Below are 20025 nucleotides of genomic sequence, written 5' to 3'. Positions count from 1 at the left end.
ACAATATATGGTGTAAAAACGTCTGAGTGCTGCCCTCTTCAGGTTGAACGGTGGCTACTGCAGTTGAATTTTCCTATTGGCTGTTTGCGTACTGTGACGTAGCGTGAGAGCTGACGTAAGCAGGTTCCAGCTCACCACTCCCTTGGTACGAGCTACCACGCCCATGGCAGTATAAAAACCATCTCGTTTCGTCAAAACCACTGTAGCGAGTCAGGAGTTGGAATTGCGAGTATTGAAAACGATCAGGATAGAGTATTTTAGCATCTATTTAGCATAGCATTTATATAGTTATTTTGATTATTTAGTGTAGTCTAGGTAGTTAATTAGCATATTTGTTAGTGTAGTATTGTGTCAGTTAGGATAGCTTCAAGTTAGCGTAGATTATCTGTATTTAGTACAGTGGTCAGGATGGTACGTAGGTGTAGTGTTGCTGGTTGCAACAGCACTGCTGGACTGTATAGCTTTCCATATAGACTTGGAAATTAGGTGCCAGCGGTTGCACGTCCTTGTTCTGGAAGACCGCGAGTTCCCGCCTAGAGCTGGAGGAGTGTGCAAACTGCATTTTACGCGGGATTGTTTCTCCAACGCAATGGAGGTGGAAATGGGCTTCTCCAAACAGCTCGCGCTGAAAAGCGACGCAGTGCCAAACGCTGCTCCTCCTGCATGGACTCCACCACCTCAGCGGCGTCTTGAGGAGAGTGATCATATATATTTGAATCACAATTTATGGTTAGGCTAAACTTAATCCTCTGGGGTCGACAAACGCGTGTTCGCGATGCGGGAGTGTTAAACGTATTGCACCCTTATACATTGTATTACGGTATTGACTACCTGTATAATTTTATTTGGAGGTATACGGTTTTGTACATGATGACGTTACTCTTTACGTCACATTCTTCTAAGTTGAGAGAACAGCTAACTGATGTTATGTTCAAGTGAAGCTTGCTAAATAAAAATCCTGCTAAAAGGGTAAACATCACTGAACAGCATTTCGTTTGTTTTTCCTGCACGCGAGTGAAGGTGAATGCGCACTCGGATGCTCAACAGGAAGTTAAAACCGCAGTTTGAGTCCACAGACAATTCACCCTCCTCCACTTCAGGTGAAGGTGGGGGAGAAAGGTCCTCGTCTTCAAAAGTCCGCTCCGTGGCAAAGCTACTTGCGTCACTCCAGTCACTCTCCATTTTAGAGTCTGACAGCAGCTGTCAATTAATCTGTCACTACGGGTCTCAGGTGCACGCCCCCCCCCCCGCTCAGCTCCGCCCTCGGTTCGTCCCCTCTATCCCCGCTGGGGTCTGCCCACTTTTCGAGCATTTTTCAAATATTGCTAGTGGGTGGAGTCAGACTCTGAGCAGGGGTTTAGTTACCCTTTAAATTATTTTAGCACTTTAACTAAGAATAAACTTACAAATGTTCAATTGAAAAAAAAAAACTCTATAATCGTTTAATCATTTATTAAGCAATTTAATACTTTTTTTGTTTTCCATGGGACACAAAAGGAGTTTTCAGAACATGCCAAACAAAATCTAAATCCACAAAAAGCCCCATAAAAATAAATAAATGTATCCATAAATGTATGAGCTATAATCCACATTTTCAGATTGCTTTCTGTGAAGAACAGACCCAAATTCAAGTCTTTTATTCATCAATCACTGTGTCCATCTGCTGCAGCGTCCGCCGTAACTGTCACCCCCCGGCAAATTTTGAATATGTTATAACGAAACTTGTTCAGGGTGTGTTACGGTGAAATCCGGATGACCATGATCGGTGATGAAAAACGTACGTTTAGGTTTGTTCTTCACATAAGATGACTGGGAATACACCCGGAATGAAACGGGTCACTTCAGCGGTGCAGGATGTGTACAGACAGATAAACTACACATTAAATATTAACCACTGCAAATAAATGTTTCTGATTTCAAACCCCCAACATATGTCACGATGACAAAATTGTACCCCAGCGGATAATTAAACGATGCTTGCCGGACACCAGAGGGCACGTTTGTCGTCTGTAGGTTGATGCGCTGGACTCTTGCATAAGCGTCACTCTTGGAGTGAGAACGTGTTGAATATTAGGAAGAAGGAAATAACAGTACACATAGTAGTCCTGCAACCGTGGATGACATGTCCACATTAGCATTCATAGTTACCCCAAACATACAGAATCAAACCAGCTGTGCATACAGTGATGGTAAATAAGACATTTACTTTAGCACACGCTCCGGCGGATCCAGCGCGAGCAGCAATCTCCTGACCGTTCAGAAGGCCTGGATCACCTGCTTGAGTGACCGTCATGATTTGTGACTCAGAGGAACTTTTGATCCTGATCCAGAAGTTTTTGATTCTGGCTGATAGAATAAGTGCTTCAGAGGAAGATATTAGATGAGCGATCGACGGGATGAAAACGCTGGATTTTTAAACGAGATATCTGCATATTTGCAGACGGTATATAATAGAAGTTGTATTGATATTTGCCTTTTATCATTAGGAACGTTACTGGGAACTGTTGAGGAGAGACTGATAGAATACTGGGATGCATTTATGATTTCTGTGGCCCCAAGCAACCGACCAACCCGGGGCCCCAATTTAGAACAATTTGGCTTAAAAATGATTAATTTTGCAAAAATAATATAAATCAATAAAATGTATTTTAAATGAGCATTTTAAATTCATCCTATCAGCCATTGTAGCGAAGTACAAAATGTTTAATAAAATAAAAATCTAGTTAAAGATCATTTCCAGTTTTTCCACAATACAATGATAAAAATGCAAAACATATATTTTTATAAAAGATTATTTTTTTAATGAACTGGATGTGCAAATACTACTTTACTCACTAACATTTTGTTATTCATTTGTCATTTTATTATTATTATTATAACCCAACAATTATTTATTGTTGTTGAGTTTGTCATTATAATATGATACAGTATTATTATTATTACTTTTAATATTGTTGTAGACAATATAAATATGTATTCTTATATTCTTGCTCATCATGTTGCTGTATTTTATGAAATGCATCGTAGGCAACATTCCTAACTGTATTGTAACAATAAACATACAAGTCACGATTCAGCGCACTAGAGCAGAAGGACAAAACATTCGCTGATATTTGCTTGTGCAGGATAATGTTACACATTGTAACGGTCTCCTCTTTGCAACATGAAGTTGTTCAGAACGTTAAATCTTTGTGACAATCTAGACGCAGCGCAACGAAAGAAACAGAACGCCGGTGTCTCGAGATGCGTTTTTAAAAGTTGATGTTATTTTGAACTTGACACAGTATCTAAAAATGTGCCGGTCCTGTGTGGGACACGGAAGATATAGCATCAGGTATGGACGTTCGTCCAGTGCATGTTTACAATGGAATAACAGAGCAGACGCATGCAAAAATACGTTGGTGCCAACGGCTCCTAACACATCCGTTCGCACGTATGTGAGTGAGAGTGTGGGCGAAACAAGTTCCTGAACACAAAATCTGACTTAAAACTGCAGAGGACCTCTAATGTGGACCGCTCTGAGAGCACTGACAACAGTGTGTTCACGCCGCACGTATACCCCAAACAACATGTCACGTTTCAAGCGGTGTTTGCGGAGTTTCTCAATTGGAGCGGGGTGGCCTCCGATGTGCGGGTTATAACCGCTACTGTTAGAATACGTGCTTTAAGATTTATGAGGGCTCCACAGGATGCTGGATCTGCTGAAGTTTTGTGAGGTTGGTTTATTACATCTGTTTAAATGAGATGTGCATATTTGCAGATGGTATATGATGTTAGTTTTATTGATAATTGCCTTTTATCATTAGAGAAGACAGTTAAAGTTACAGGGACCTGTGGCGGAGAGAGAGAGGGAGAATGAAACAGATGATCACTTTAACATTATGAGCTCAAACGCGTCTGCCGCGGCTCTGATATGTGGACCGTTTAAATGACACTGTGTTGCACATCGGTCTGTTATTGTAGTAACACGACGGCACGTAACAACAAAACGAACCGTGACCGATTCTCAGCGCCCTCAAGAAACAAATCGGCCAAACGGGAAAATGTATCGGCCAATGCCGATAATTAAAATATTCTGAATATCGTCTGATTTATCACCTCAGCAATATATCGGTCGACTACTAGTTAAAATGCAACTGTGACAGGGCGGAGGGTGGGCCGTGATTCTACACACCGGTCCCTTATCAGGATAATCAAGCCACCGAGAGGGATAAAGCCTGACTGCGGATGGTGGTGCGGGGGAGAGAGAGAGAGAGAGAGAGAGATTGCTTTAACAATCAATTTATTAAAATATTTGTTAACATTTTATACAACTTTACACACACCTAAAAATAATAATAAAAAAAAATATTACTTTAACTCTCTTACAAAAACAATTTCTTCATCATCAACTGAACACAGAGCATAGTTACAACACCACTGCATTTCAAAATCTTTTATCGTGCTCATCAATTTATGAAAATTAAAATCAATAAGAATTCTTGATTTTACCATATTTTTAAAAACTAATACAACATCTTGTCCTGACTTCTCTTCTATCTTATTTCTCCTAGTGATATAGACAGCATATTTTGCTTGTCCCACAATAAAATTAATGACATGACATTTGAACTTTTGTTTTGAACTGTAAAAGAAACCCAAAATATAATCTTGCTTTGAAAAACAAATATTAAAAGTATCTAAAAAAACACTTAATAAGTCAAAGAGAGGTTTAAGTCGATTACAGTCCATAAAACAATGAAAAATGGTCTCTCGTTCGAAACAAAAAGGACATTTGTCACTTACAGTGGGGATTAAAATAGATACAAAGGCATTTACAGCAATAGCTCCATGTAAAATCCTCCACTGCAAATCACCAAGTTTCTTTTTTAATGGTGGTTTGTAAAGTGCTCGCCAAACAGGTTTAGTTTCAGAATTAATTCCTAATTTTTCTCTCCATACTGTATCTGTTTTGATACTTAAATTACGTTGATGAATAAGTTTCACAATGCATTTATACAACATTCTCCCTTCTACTGTACAAAAATCAATATAGTCATTAACTCCACATTTTAACAAAGGGCTATTAAGACAAGACTCCTCTATAACAGTGCAAATGTCAAGATCTGGAAAAAGATCTTTACTATCAGAGATTAAAGTCCCTGCACCAAACTCTTCTAAAAGTGTGTTCTCTTCAACAGTTAAAACGTTATTTATTTTGTCAAGAAACTTCCTTGCAAAACGTACTGATCTAACTCCTAAAAGGATCGCAACTTTTTCAGCTCTCAGTAAATTATAACCTGATTCATTTATGATGTTTTTTAGCTTAAAAAGCTTTTTATGACATAATATATCTGTTATACCAGGAAAATCTTCTCCTGAAGTATCAAACCTAGCTCCAAATACAACTGGTTCTTCCAACAACCAATAAAGAGAAGTTGCTGGTTCCATCCACCTGTGTTTAAAGAAACCCCACACTTTGAACAAGTTTTGATAAAAAGGAGGAATTCCAGTAAAAGTCAATCTTTTATGATCCATTAAAAACAATGTTAAATCTATTTCCATATTGCCCACTCTTCTCAAAATGCTTAAAGCCAATGGTCTCCACGCAAGTGAATACGGTCCCATCAAAAGTTTCTGTACGTATTGGAGACGGTAAGTGGCTCTTCTGCTTGCGAGATTAACCAGACCTTGACCTCCTCCTTCTTTGGGCAAGAACAGAATGCTTTGAGGAGTCCAGTGATGTCCCAAAACAAGTTCACCAGTTCTCTTTGAATATTTACAAGCAGTCCATTTGGAGGGTCGACACAAGCAAGTTTATGCCATAATGAAGATGCCACAAGATTATTAATTATAAGAATACGTCCTCTATAAGATATCTGAGGGAGCAACCATTTCCATTTTTCCAATCGACCTTTTATTTTCTCAATTAAACCTTCCCAATTTTTCTTAATGAAGTTTTCATTCCCTAGATAGACACCAAGGTATTTTAAACCTCCTCTTTTCCAAATTAATCCTCCAGGTAAAGCGGGAAGATCTCCACTCCAACTTCCTACTAGTAGAGCCTCACTTTTCTTCCAATTGACTTTAGCAGAGGAAACACATTTAAAATCATTAACTATTTTTTCTAACTTAATAACATCCTCATTTCCATTTACAAACATTATAACATCATCAGCATAGGCGGAAAGATGTAAAGAGTTATTACAACCAGGGAAAGTCAGACCTTTTAAATGAGCTCGTAACTTTTGAAGTAAAGGTTCGATGGCAAGGGAATACAACATACCAGACATGGCACATCCCTGCCGAACTCCCCTCTCAACTGTGAACGGAGCACACAAACCACCATTAATTTTAAGAACACTCTCAATGTTACAATACACAGCCTTAATCATGGATATAAAAGAGTGGCTAAAACCAAAAGCCTCTAAAGTGTTCCACAAAAACAAGTGCTCAACTCTGTCGAAGGCTTTCTCTTGATCGAGAGAAATCAGACCAGATTTAATTCCAAGGAGTTTAGAAGCATCTAAAACATCTCGAATTAAAGCAATATTATCAAAAATAGACCTGTTGGGAATACAGTAAGACTGGTCAGGATGTATCAGTTTTCTTAAAACTTTACTAAATCTTATAGCCAAACTTTTAGATAAAATGTTGTACTCTGAACATAAGAGCGAGACAGGGCGCCAATTGCCAATACACTGAAGATCACCTTTCTTAGGTAACAGTGTGATGACTGCTCTTCTGCAGCTTAGTGGCAATAGTCCTCTTTTCAGACTGTCATTAAGAACTGTCAGTAGATCTTCTCCTATGACGGGCCATAGAGTCTTATAAAACTCAACAGGTAACCCGTCAATTCCTGGAGATTTACCGTTCTCCATGCTCATCATGGCAGTATAAAGCTCTTGTACAGACAAAGTCTGTTGTAGTTCATTGTTGGACTCTTCGTCCACCTTTGGCAGTCCTTCAAGGAAATTATCAGCATCTGCACCCCATTCCCTCAGTTCAGATTTATAGAGGTCTGAAAAAAACTCTACAGCACGGTTACGCATGTCTGCAGGCTCTGTTAGTTCTTGTCCTGTAGCTGAGCGTAGAGTATGAATCATTTTACTTTGACCTTTTTTCATTTCTAAATTAAAAAAGAATTTTGAGGGAGCGTCCATTTGTGTCACAGTTTGAAACCGTGAACGGACTAAAGCTCCCTGTGCTTTAACTCCCAACAGATCTTTCAAAACTGATTTTCTTCTTCAAGTCATCAATATGCTTTTTATTTTTCTTAGATGCTAATAAATCCTGCAAAGCAATAATTTCAGTTTCTAATGTCTTCATTGACTGGGCTGTGTCTCGAGTAACATTCACAGTGTACTTCTGACAAAAATCCCTAATAAGAATTTTTCCACAATCCCACCATTGCAGTAAAGAAGCATAAAAATGCTTTTGCTGCTTAAAAGTTTCCCCCAAAAATTTGGAAATTATCTAAAAAAGATTATCATTTAACAATGAAGTATTAAAGATCCAGTATGCACTCCTATACTTCACACACTTCATTAAAACACTGCACAGAACTATACTGTGATCAGGAAAACCCATTGGAATAATTTTACAAAATTTAAAAAGATTACGTTGATGTTGAACACTGTAAATTCTGTCAAGTCGTGCCAAAGAGATAGAGTGTTCAGTACTATGAGCCCAAGTATACTGTCTAACATCTTGATTCATATGTCTCCATACATCACATAAATCATGAGTTTCAATGAGTTGTATAAGTGTTTTCTGAGAAGCAGCGTGTGGTTCTATATGATTCCTATCCAACTTATCATTGGCCGTACAATTAAAATCTCCACCTAAAAATAACACATCTTCTGAATTGAAATCTTTCAAAACAGCATCCACCTTATCAAAGAAAAGAACTCTCTCTAATCCTTTTGTAGGTGCATATAAATTCAGAAGCACCATGGTCATTTTTTCAAATTTCACTTTGATCTTTAAAAAACGACCACTAATTATTTCCTCAACTTCACAAGACAGAGGTAAAAAATGCTTCGAAAACAAAACAGCAACACCTCCACTAATAGAAGATTTGTGGCTCAGGACAATCTGTCCGTCCCATTCTCTTCTCCAATCGGTCTCATTTTTAAAGTCACTGTGTGTTTCTTGTAAAAACAAAATATCTATTTGCTTTTGTCTAATAAACTCAAATAACATCATTCTTTTATGACCATCTCTGGCACCGTTTAAGTTTAAGGATCCAATTTTAAAATTTGTCATTTTTGTTTAGAGACCAGAACAAAAAAAGAAGAAAAGCTGCCGAAAAATTTTTTTTGCCAGAATTTTAGAAGTTGACAGACTCATCATCTTTAGAAAATTTTTTTTTTAGTTTGTTAACAAGTTTTCTAAGACGATAAATCTCTACATCTTGAAAGGTCCCTCCTTCATTAGATACCTCGCATCATTGATGAATTGTTTACAATCAGGAAAAAAAATTCTCAACTTGCACTCCTTTCAATCCCTTTGTTTCTTGCAGTAATTTACTAATATCATCAGCTCTATACAAACAAACCAAATTTTCATTTTGAGAGCTTATAGACATATTTGAACATTGAGACACATTTGAATCAGAGGAATCTCCATCACTGTCTGATCCCACATTCTTATCACCACCCTCATCCTTCTTTACTTGTTTAAAAGCTTTTCCACAGTTTTTTTTCTTTCTTTTAACTGGGATCTTGAAAACAGATTTTGCTTCCTTTTCAAAATCAACATCGTCCACATCAATTTCATCAGCATCTGTTACAGATGGCTCATCGGACATCGCGAGAGTATCATTTTTGCTATGCTCTGTAACAATCTCAATTGTATCAGATTTATTCTCGGCAGCCACGACTGCGATCGGCCCGACCTCAATCTCACCGGCCTCGACCACAGCCATACCGGCGGTGTCAGCGTCATTCGCGATCTCAGCCGGAGGAAGAACAGCAACGCCCTGTCCCGTGCTTGTGCTCGCACCTGCACTGTCCTTTTTACTAGGACAATCACGAACAAGATGTCCAATCTTACCACTACTAAAACATTTAATTGTAGTGTCAGATGTTGCAAACACTGTGTAATCGAACCCATCAATTTTGAACTTAAAAACCAAATCGATCTCATAAACTCCATTTTTTAGAACCATGAAAATGGGTCTTCTGAATGAGACTAGATGCTTCACTAATGGTGACTTGCATCCGAGAGGGATTTTCTTTATAGGGGAAACCAGTTTTCCATACCGAGACAACTCTTGCATGAGTATTTCGTCTTTGATAAACGGAGGTACGTTAGACAGTATGACCTTTTTAGACGGGGTACTCAAAGGTAAAACAGTTACGAGTGAACCATTCAACACAACGCTGCTTTGGACAACATCATTTGCCTTTTCAACTGTTTTAAAAAAAATAACAATTGCACTGTTCATTCACGATGCCGAGACAATATGATCATGTCCCACAAGCTCTCCCACCGCTAAACAAACCTGCTCCACGTTAATTCTAGACTCCACCTTCACTCCATGGCGGCGGGTTAAGTCTTTAAAACTCATTGTGTTTGGGTTCGTCATGCCTCCCAGCACAACGCTGTTGCAGACCCAAAACCCTTTCAAATTTAAATCCACGAACAAGTTCAACACATAAAACCAAACATACACAAAAAAGATAGAAGATAGAAAAGTTTGTTAGCACACGGCCACAACACGCACTCACCCTCACCACACTCCGTTCACTCCCAGCATGCACTCAGACACAGAGAGAGAGAGAGTGAGAGATAGAGAGAGAGATCGTTTACGGTCAGCTGACCATCATGTGTGTTTGTGTCTTTTGATTTAGTTCTTTATTAAACTATTATTTATATTGTCAAGCCGGTTCTCACCTCCTTCTTTCCCTTATAGTCTCTTTACAGCAACATAATCAAAGGGTCACCTACTGAATTACCTGAAAAAAGAAGGACATGTTCAGGTTCTCTTGAACCCTGATCCACATCTATTGATCACAGTGCTTTATCAATAAATCAATGCCACGGCCTGTCCTAGATTTCAAATGGAAACATCCAGTTACCCCTGGTCTGTTTCTCCTATGTTTTTAATTAAGGTCAAGTTCTAAAAAATGTTGTTGTTTTGAAAAAATTTATGATTTTGATACAAACAACCATTGTTTACTTAAGTTCTTAATGAATGCCTTATTGTGTTTGAACTCATTGTAATAACAACAAATTGCTCATTCATCCTGAACAAGACTACGCTAAATCAGTTTCTAACGCATCTTTTATGTGGCAGATTCCATTGCGGGATTGGCTTTTGTTTGTGAGTGTAAGTGTCCGGGAGTTTTTATTCATTCAGACAGAAAGATTGAGTTTACCCTCTGTGTAATTACAGCCACACTCATTAACAGGCAAATAATGCCCCAGTGTCTCCTTGCATGAGAGATGGGCTTTAGATTCGCTTGAATGATTTGTGAATGGCTGCTAACCCAAGGACAACCAACAAAAAACTGGAATCAACATGTTTATTTACTGTTCAACCTGCTATTAAGTTTGATATAATAGTGACAGAAGAACTGTATTTCAAGAGGAGGCGTTATAGGCCATTTGGTGTTTACCAGATTAATAATTCAAATAGTTCAAATGTTTTACTTAATCATAAAAATGGGGCACATGCATGATGGGTAATTTCAATAACCGCACTGGAATAACACTGTTGTTATTGCTGGTCTAGGATCAGTTTCCTTGCCCTGAATCCAAACCTTAATTAAAATGAGAAGGGGCGAGCTGACTCGAGATCAGTGGGTGTGGCAGAACTTTTCTTACTTTGGTGTGTGCATGCACAAAGAATGAAATGATTGTACATTTTTAAAACAAGTATGACACAAAAGTAGTGCAATTGTTGGATTGAAACATATTAAATTACGGTTAGCATAAAAATAAAATCAAAAACAAAACAGTTCATCCAAGTAAAACGTTCCTTTTGAATGAGGCTACATCCATATCCACATATAAAACAATATGTAATCACTTGTCATTGTCAGTGGGGACCATGTCATTGTGTCAATGCATCTCTAGATGTGAATGCTGTTGTACAAAAGCCCAAATGGACCTTGTTTAGAGAAGCCTGTCTTTAAAACAAACAAACAAACAGGACTTGCATGGAGGCCACATCCACGCTGAGACACTGTTTTTGTCAGCGAAAATGCTCTTCCAAATGGATATATTTGAATACGACATGTTCACGTTGTAGTGTGGACTGGGAAAATTGAGATATCTGAAAACGACGATGTATTTGTTGTCATGTGACCGTCATGTGATCCATTCAACCAAAACAATCAAGATGGCCCGTGCGGTGCTGATGTGCCTGATATTCACGATGAAAGCGTTGTTAAAGATAAATAATGTTCCATTTGTCAACTTTAGTAAATGCATTAGATATCATGAACTAACAATTCATTTATTTGTTACCTCATTTATTAATCTTTGTTCATGTTAGTTAAAATTGCAATTGTTCATTGTTAGTTCATAGTGCATTAACTAATGTTAACTAATACAACCTCTGATTTAAATATGTATTACTATATGTTGAAATGAACATTAACTAAGGCTAATAAATGCTGTAAAAGTATTGTTAGTTCATGTTAACTAATGTAATCTTACTTGTAAAGTGTTTCTGATAAATGTTACTCTGAAGGTTACTCAGAATTGGTGTCCGGCGACGGAGCACGATGACAATTGTGTTTCAGACCGTACGTGCAACAGCGATTTGTTTCGCACGTGCAGTAAAGGGACTTTACAGTGTGGACAAGCAACGTTTGGAAACGCTTAAAGACGGCAATGTGGACGGAGAGCGTTTCAAAAACCAAAACACTTTTCAAATGTATCCGGATTACTGTGGATGTAGCCTGAATAGGAATGTTTCCAAATATACTGAAGTTTATTGAGAATAAAAGGACTAAGATCACAAACATACAGGGCTCCATACAACAACAACAATGCCATTGTTTCCTAAAATTAGTTTCCAAATGGCTGTTTTTAATTGCCAAGTGGCAGAACTGCTTGATTTAGATGGTTATATTGTGCAACCAAAATCCCAGTGATAACTAGAAAAGAAATGAGATTTGGTGCATAACATGGGATTCTTATTTATAAACAAGCCTGAAATACACCGGGGACTCTTATTTTGAAATGTCTGCACTCCGAGGCGCTCTCACAAACAGATAAGGGAGTCGGAAACCAAAGGTCGCTCTGTTGTTGCTCAACAGACAGTGTTTGTGTACGCAGGTGCCTCCAGAAACTGCTTTTGGACACGGTGATCAGAAAGAATCGAGTGTAAAAAATAATATTACCGGTTAAAACATGTTATCATTTAGAACAAGAGTGATGAAAGTGTGTATATACTTGTGTTAAATACATTAGTTTAAAATCACTGTGTAATGCACACTCATAATGACTATTAAAGGAATATTCCGGGTTCAACACAAGTTCAGCTCAATCGACGGCATGTGTGGCATAATCATGATTACCACAAACAAATAATCTTTAGAAAAAGCACAAATCTGTGTTCCAGTGAGACACTTACAATGATGAGGAAACCACAAAATAGTTTATTTGGTACTGCTCTGTCCTGTTCTCCTGTTCTCTCTTTCTGTTAAACGCAGTAGAATAATACAGTTTAATGGAGGAAGGGAGAAAACCTGCAGTATTATGTGAATATATTCAATATAAAGACATTGCTGCATTTCAGCAAGAAACACAGTGATATGGTGAACAAGATAAAATGGAAAATGTGGTTTGCAAAAAAAAAAAGTCATAGTACTAGTAAACTTAATTAACTTATATAAGTAAATTTAATTAATAAAAAAAAAACAAAAGATTTAATAAGGATGCATGTACGCTTTTAGGATGTGACTGGACCGTTACTTTACATTAGATAATAATGGAGAAGAGACTTCTCCTCTATCTTATAATTCATTAAATTAAGTTATTATAAAGTGTCTTCTTTAATGTGCATGTGGAGAATGAATCACATAAAGGACTTCCCATGAGCATGTTAGTGCAGCTGATTACATGAAATAGCAGTAATCAAGTTGTAAGCATAAAGAAATGACATCACTGTAGTTACTAATGTCATATTCATATAAAATGATTACAAGATCCATCATTTCTTTATAAATTCTGTTCATTGTAAAATAGTGGGAGGTTGGGATCAACTGTTGAGGAGCTCTCGTCTGCCGCAGATCTGATGCAGTTTCAATGAGACGTTGTTTTTATGTTGTTTCAGGTTAAGTGGATTGTTTGGATTTTAGATTGTTGGGTGAGAGACAAATGAGATCTTTTATGTCTTTCTTTCTAGGGTAAATACGCCCCTTCAGCACACAGCTGCCAAGCAAATGGTAAGCCAATAACTTTTGACTCATCATGACTCTCCCATATGAACTTAATCCCTCATTATTGACTCATCCTCATGATATCACAGGTGTGTGTGACTTTCTTTCTTCAGCAGAACACATTTTCACCTCATGATGTCTCAGGTGTAGAAGACTGTCTTTCTTCAGCAGAACACATTTGAAGAAAAACAGAGAAATATCTCAGCTCAGCAGGTCCTTATAATGCAAGTGGATGGTGATCAGACTTTTGAAGCACCAAAAATCACAGACAGTCAGTATAAACATCATCCATACGACTCCAGAGATATTTCTCTATTATTCTTCAAATGTGTTCTGCTGAAGAAAGACAGTCTTTACACCTGAGACATCATGAGTGAGTCAATAATGAGAGAATTTTCCTTTTTGGGATGACCTTAAAACCATGGATCTGATATTGTTTTCTAATTGCTTAATTGGGGATGTTTGTGTTCTCCTATCGGCTTGATTTGTGTTATATAATTCTCTAATGTTAACAATATATTATATTTGAGTTTTGGATATTTATAGCTCTGAGCACTACCCTGATGCCCTTTATGTGGTGTTGGGGTTAACCCTGAATATTTTCCCAAAGGGGTGTCTTTGGTGCTCGGAGCTGTAAACATTTAAAGCTCTATTAAATGTTGTTTAATAGAGCAATCAAAATGTTCTCTTTATAAAGAATTGGGGTTGTTATAATAATGCCATGTTTTTTGCCCCCTAATTCTTTCAGAACGGTTGACATGCCACCTGGGATGGTGTGTGTTTTCTGTTGTTTTTTCTCAATACTGTTCGGCCGCATGCTCACCCAGAGCTCTGCTTTCTCCAGCCGCTACCCTACTTTCTTCCGCAATGACTCCTACTTTGAGCACATAGCTTTGCACCCAGACCCTGCATTGGGTAGGGTCTATTTAGGCGCCCGTGATCGGATTTACCAGCTTTCTATCAAGCTTGAGCTTGAGGCAGAGGAAGAGACTGGGCCTGTGATGGACAGCCGTGACTGCCTACCTCCAATTAGTGAAGCCAGCTGCCCGCAGGCTAAATGGACTAGCAACTACAACAAGCTACTACTTGTGGATCCTTACAGTCAAGAGCTCATTAGTTGTGGAAGTGTTTATCAAGGAATATGTCAGAAAAGAAGTTTGAATGCATTGGGGATAGTACTGTTCTCAGCGGAGAGGCCTGTGGATACACAGTACGTGGCAGCTAATGACCCCAATATCTCTACAGTAGGACTGGTAGCGCTCACACGAGGGCGCGGGAAACAGCAGCCGGTACTGTTTGTGGGACATGGTTATACTAGCAGCCAACCCCCAATCTCTACTCGTAACTTGGCTATGGATCCCGTTTTCTCATACGAAGAAACGTCAAAGTTAGCGGTGGCAGGGAGACTTTCTGAGTACGACCATCATTTTGTGACATCATTTACCCATCACTCACATGTATACTTCCTGTTCTACCGGAGGGATTTAAAGTCACAGTCAAGAGAATATCGCACATATGTTTCCCGTATGTGTTTGGATGATGCTGCATATTATTCATATGTCGAAGTTCCATTAAGCTGCATATCAGCTGGAGGAAAGAATTACAACCTCCTGCAAGCTTTGCAAGTAGGCGTGCCAAAGTTGGGCAAGGCTAGGGGAATGGAAGGTATTTCTGCTTCAGCACAAGGGGTTCTGTTGGGGGTGTTTTCCACCTGTTTCGCTGCCTCTAGTCGGCCCAGTGAAGAGTCTGCAGTATGTGCGTTTTCACTGGAGGAAGTGGATAAACGTATCAATGCCACAAGAGATCTGTGCTACACTGAAATGGGTCGTGCAGATGGACAAGAGGCTGCCTACATTGAGTATGAGGTCAAATCAAACTGTGCCAATCTTCCTGTGGTGAGTTTTAAACTGTGAGCCAATCAGATTACCGTTTTCAACAATAGGTGTGTGTAGAGAACAGCTTCTAAGCCCCACTCTTATAAACATAATGTTCTGTTGGTGACTTATTTCATTAATTGCTGTCCTTTTCGTTGGTATGAACTAACAAAGAAGCTATTGAGTGTAAAGAAAAAGATGTTAGATATAAGATAGATTGGGGGATCTGTATTTTTCAGTATTTTAAAGGGACAGTACACCCAAAAATGAAAATGCTCTCATCATTTACTCACCCTCATGCCATCTCAGATGTGTGAGATTTTTAGAAGAATATCTCCGCTCTTTAGGTCAATGCAAGTGAATGGTGACCAGGACTTTGTAGCTCCAAAAATCACAAAGGAAACAACAGTAATCCATAAGAATCCAGTGGATTAATCCATGGCTTCAGAAGTGATATGAGAGGTGTGGGTCTTTTTATACGATAAACTGGACGGGGAGAATTTATGATATTGATTTGTTTCTCACCCACTCCTTTCATATCACTTCTAAAGATGTGGATTAAACCACTGGAGTCTTATGGGTTACTTTTGTGATGCCTTTATTTGATTTTTGTACCTTTTAAAATGTTTGCATCCATTCACTTACATTGTATGGACCTACAGAGCTGAAATATTCTTCTAAAAATCTTCATTTGTGTTCAGCAGAAGAAAGAAAGTCAAACACATCTGGGATGGCATGAGGCTGAGTAAATGATGATGTGAACTGTCCCTTTAAGAAGGTCACAGACGGGCTTGTTATTTGGGGAGTCACCAGTGATTCATTCTTTCACCTAAATGTCGTTCATCTCAGGTTTCAAAGTACCTGACTGCAGTGAGATATGTGGAGATCGAGATCGGATCTAGTAGTCATGTTTTCAGAGAGAAAAAAATATAAATAAGTTCTTTATGGACTGGATAGGAAGTTTTGAAATGTACAGAATGTTTTTTATAGTACTGTGAACCCTTATTTGTCAAAATATCTAAGAAAATGTGATTCCTCATGGGTTCAACACAAGTTCAGTTCAATCGACAGCATTGTGTCAATGTTGATTACCACATAAATTAATTTCGGCTCGTCCCTCCTTTAATAAAGCACAAATGTGTGTTCCAGTGACACACTTCCAATGGAAGTCAATTGGGGGAATTTTTAGAGGGTTTAAAGACAGAAATGTGAAGATTATAATTGTATAAAAGCACTTACATTCATTCTTCTGTTAAACTGGTGTATTAATTGAGCTGTAAAGTTGTTTATATCATCATTTTTACAGTCGTTTTAGAGTTTGTTGACATTATATCATCATGGTAATGAAGTTGTGAATTGTCTCTATTTCACACAGAAGATATAGACAATGACAGTAAAATCATGTTCACACACATATTGTTTATGTCTTGTGTTTATACTTGTGAAACAGTATTTTAATGTGTACAGATTAAACCCCATTGACTTGCATTGGAAGTGTGTCACTGGAACACACATTTGTGCTTTATTAAATTAAAGGAACGAGTCGAAATACATTTATGTGGTAATCAATATTATAACACAAATGCTATCGATTGAGATTAACTCGTATTGAACCCGGAATATTCATTTTAGTAAAGAAGCTTGGATCTAATCTTTATGTGATCAAATATGATGAAAAGGGGATTGAAGGATTATTTGCTTTTTAATGGTCTCTAGTCTTTACACTGTAGCATCTGTACATGTAAATGTGTGGACCACAGGGACCAAAAATCAAAACAACATTGGCAATTTGATAAAAGGAGAAGCATTTTAGGGGTGAAAAACTCCCCCCAGGAGCAGTGTTTGACACCCCTGTTTAATGGTCTACGACAGGATGGTGATATTTGACAGCAGTTCATCATCACAACGATGTTTGATTTAAATCGTGTATGATTTGTCTCCCTACAGAACACACTGGATGCTTACCCATGTGGCTCTGATCACACCCCTAGTCCAATGGCAAGCTGGGTGCCTGTGGAGGCTGAGCCAATATTTGACAGCCCATCTGTCCGTCTCACTGCTGTCGCTGTGAGTGTAAGGGAGGAACATACTATTGCCTTTATAGGAGACTCCCAAGGGAACTTACACAAGGTATAGAATCTATCCAAGGACTGGAAGTGTTTCAGAAATTATTTTGTTGGAATCGCACTATGCATTTATTTGCAGAATTCCCAGATCATGTTTTGATTTTAATCAGTATCAATATATGTTTAGCGAATGAATTTAAAAAATGTTTTAATGAGACTTTACTTACCAGAAGTCCACTGTGCTAAACGTGCCTGAAGTTGAAGAGACTCAAGAAAATGTAAATTTGTGGGTTTTCTCCCTGCAGAGAACAGTTAAGTCATCAGAAGTGGCCTTTACATTGAAACAGTCACTTTTAAATTCAGCTCAAAGGTGACATAAGTGTGTTTATACAGGAGTCACAACTGTGGAAACAATGTTTCACATGCAGGAAAGATGATGTCAGAAAAATGACAGTAAATAATAACAAGACTTTTTCTTCGTTGATTGTCAACACAACAAAAGTTGTGATTCTTCACACCTGGGATGGAATAATAGAGACTGTGTGATTGTGCCCGGTGCCCCCCTCAGCGTTGGTCTGGTTTCACACTCACTTGATTCTATCGAACCCCATCCATTTGCATTCATCTTACGTCATCACAAACACGCACGGAGAACACAACGCGACTCATCATACTTAGTTTTTTGTTATTTTGGTGCCATTACGTACAGCAGAGTGAAGGACAACTGCGTATATGTGCGCTTCAGAGCGTAACTCCTCAGATGTGCAGGGGGAGGCGGCTTGCTGCTGCTCGCTAACGGCGGTTTTTGAGCAGATCGCTGATTGCGAGGAATTCATTTGCTTCTTTGTTTACACTGCACGCTTACTCGCGCTTGTGTCCAAGGTGAAGTTATCTCCACTGTCATCTCCTATTATACCCGATATTTATAACCTATAGACAGTATTTATATATAGTATTTATATATAGTATTTATAAGGTGTACAGACAGACAGTATTTATATATAGTATTTATAAGGTGTATAGACAGACAGTATTTATATATAGTATTTATAAGGTGTACAGACAGACAGTATTTATATATAGTATTTATAAGGTGTATAGACAGACAGTATTTATATATAGTATTTATAAGGTGTATAGACAGACAGTATTTATATATAGTATTTATAAGGTGTATAGACAGACAGTATTTATATATAGTATTTATAAGGTGTACAGACAGACAGTATTTATATATAGTATTTATAAGGTGTACAGACAGACAGTATTTATATATAGTATTTATAAGGTGTACAGACAGACAGTATTTATATATAGTATTTATAAGGTGTATAGACAGACAGTATTTATATATAGTATTTATAAGGTGTATAGACAGACAGTATTTATATATAGTATTTATAAGGTGTACAGACAGACAGACAGTATTTATATATAGTATTTATAAGGTGTACAGACAGACAGTATTTATATATAGTATTTATAAGGTGTATAGACAGACAGACAGTATTTATATATAGTATTTATAAGGTGTACAGACAGACAGTATTTATATATATAGTATTTATAAGGTGTACAGACAGAAAGACAGTATTTATATATAGTATTTATAAGGTGTACAGACAGACAGTATTTATATATAATATTTATAAGGTGTACAGACAGACAATATTTATATATAGTATTTATAAGATGTACAGACAGACAGTATTTATATATATAGTATTTATAAGGTGTACAGACAGACAGTATTTATATATAGTATTTATAAGGTGTACAGACAGACAGTATTTATATATAGTATTTATAAGGTTTACAGACAGACAGTATTTATATATAGTATTTATAAATGTACAGACAGACAGACAGTATTCATGTATAGTATTTATAAGGTGTACAGACAGACAGACAGTATTTATATATAGTATTTATAAGGTGTATAGACAGACAGACAGTATTTATATATAGTATTTATAAGATGTACAGACAGACAGACAGTATTCATGTATAGTATTTATAAGGTGTACAGACAGACAGACAGTATTTATATATAGTATTTATAAGATGTACAGACAGACAGTATTTATATATAGTATTTATAAGATGTACAGACAGACAGACAGTATTCATGTATAGTATTTATAAGGTGTACAGACAGACAGACAGTATTTATATATAGTATTTATAAGATGTACAGACAGACAGTATTTATATATATAGTATTTATAAGGTGTACAGACAGACAGTATTTATATATAGTATTTATAAGGTGTACAGACAGACAGTATTTATATATAGTATTTATAAGGTTTACAGACAGACAGTATTTATATATAGTATTTATAAGATGTACAGACAGACAGACAGTATTTATATATAGTATTTATAAGGTGTATAGACAGACAGACAGTATTTATATATAGAATTTATAAGGTGTACAGACAGACAGTATTTATATATAGTATTTATAAGATGTACAGACAGACAGACAGTATTTATATATAGTATTTTTAAGGTGTACAGACAGACAGTATTTATATATAGTATTTATAAGATGTACAGACAGACAGTATTTATATATAGTATTTATAAGGTGTACAGACAGACAGTATTTATATATAGTATTTATAAGGTGTACAGACAGACAGTATTTATATATAGTATTTTTAAGGTGTACAGACAGACAGTATTTATATATAGTATTTA

The 20025-nt window shown here is 37.2% G+C and overlaps 1 protein-coding gene across 2 annotated transcripts in view; it reads left to right on the top strand.

Annotated features, from left to right (window-relative positions):
• plxnb1b (plexin b1b) overlaps positions 1-20025 on the top strand; it is a 90184-nt gene that overhangs the window by 18417 nt on the left and 51742 nt on the right. For both annotated transcript variants that reach the window (XM_052140940.1, XM_052140941.1), the window contains exons 2-4: positions 13346-13385; positions 14128-15274; positions 17201-17383. In XM_052140940.1, the coding sequence (XP_051996900.1) occupies positions 14138-15274; positions 17201-17383 (1320 nt within the window). In that variant the 5' untranslated portion in view covers positions 13346-13385; positions 14128-14137. The remainder of the gene's footprint in view (positions 1-13345; positions 13386-14127; positions 15275-17200; positions 17384-20025) is intronic.

The sequence above is a fragment of the Xyrauchen texanus genome, chromosome 13, assembly GCF_025860055.1.
Source record: "Xyrauchen texanus isolate HMW12.3.18 chromosome 13, RBS_HiC_50CHRs, whole genome shotgun sequence".
Taxonomy (NCBI): domain Eukaryota; kingdom Metazoa; phylum Chordata; class Actinopteri; order Cypriniformes; family Catostomidae; genus Xyrauchen; species Xyrauchen texanus.
This window is presented reverse-complemented; position numbering and strand designations above follow the sequence as displayed.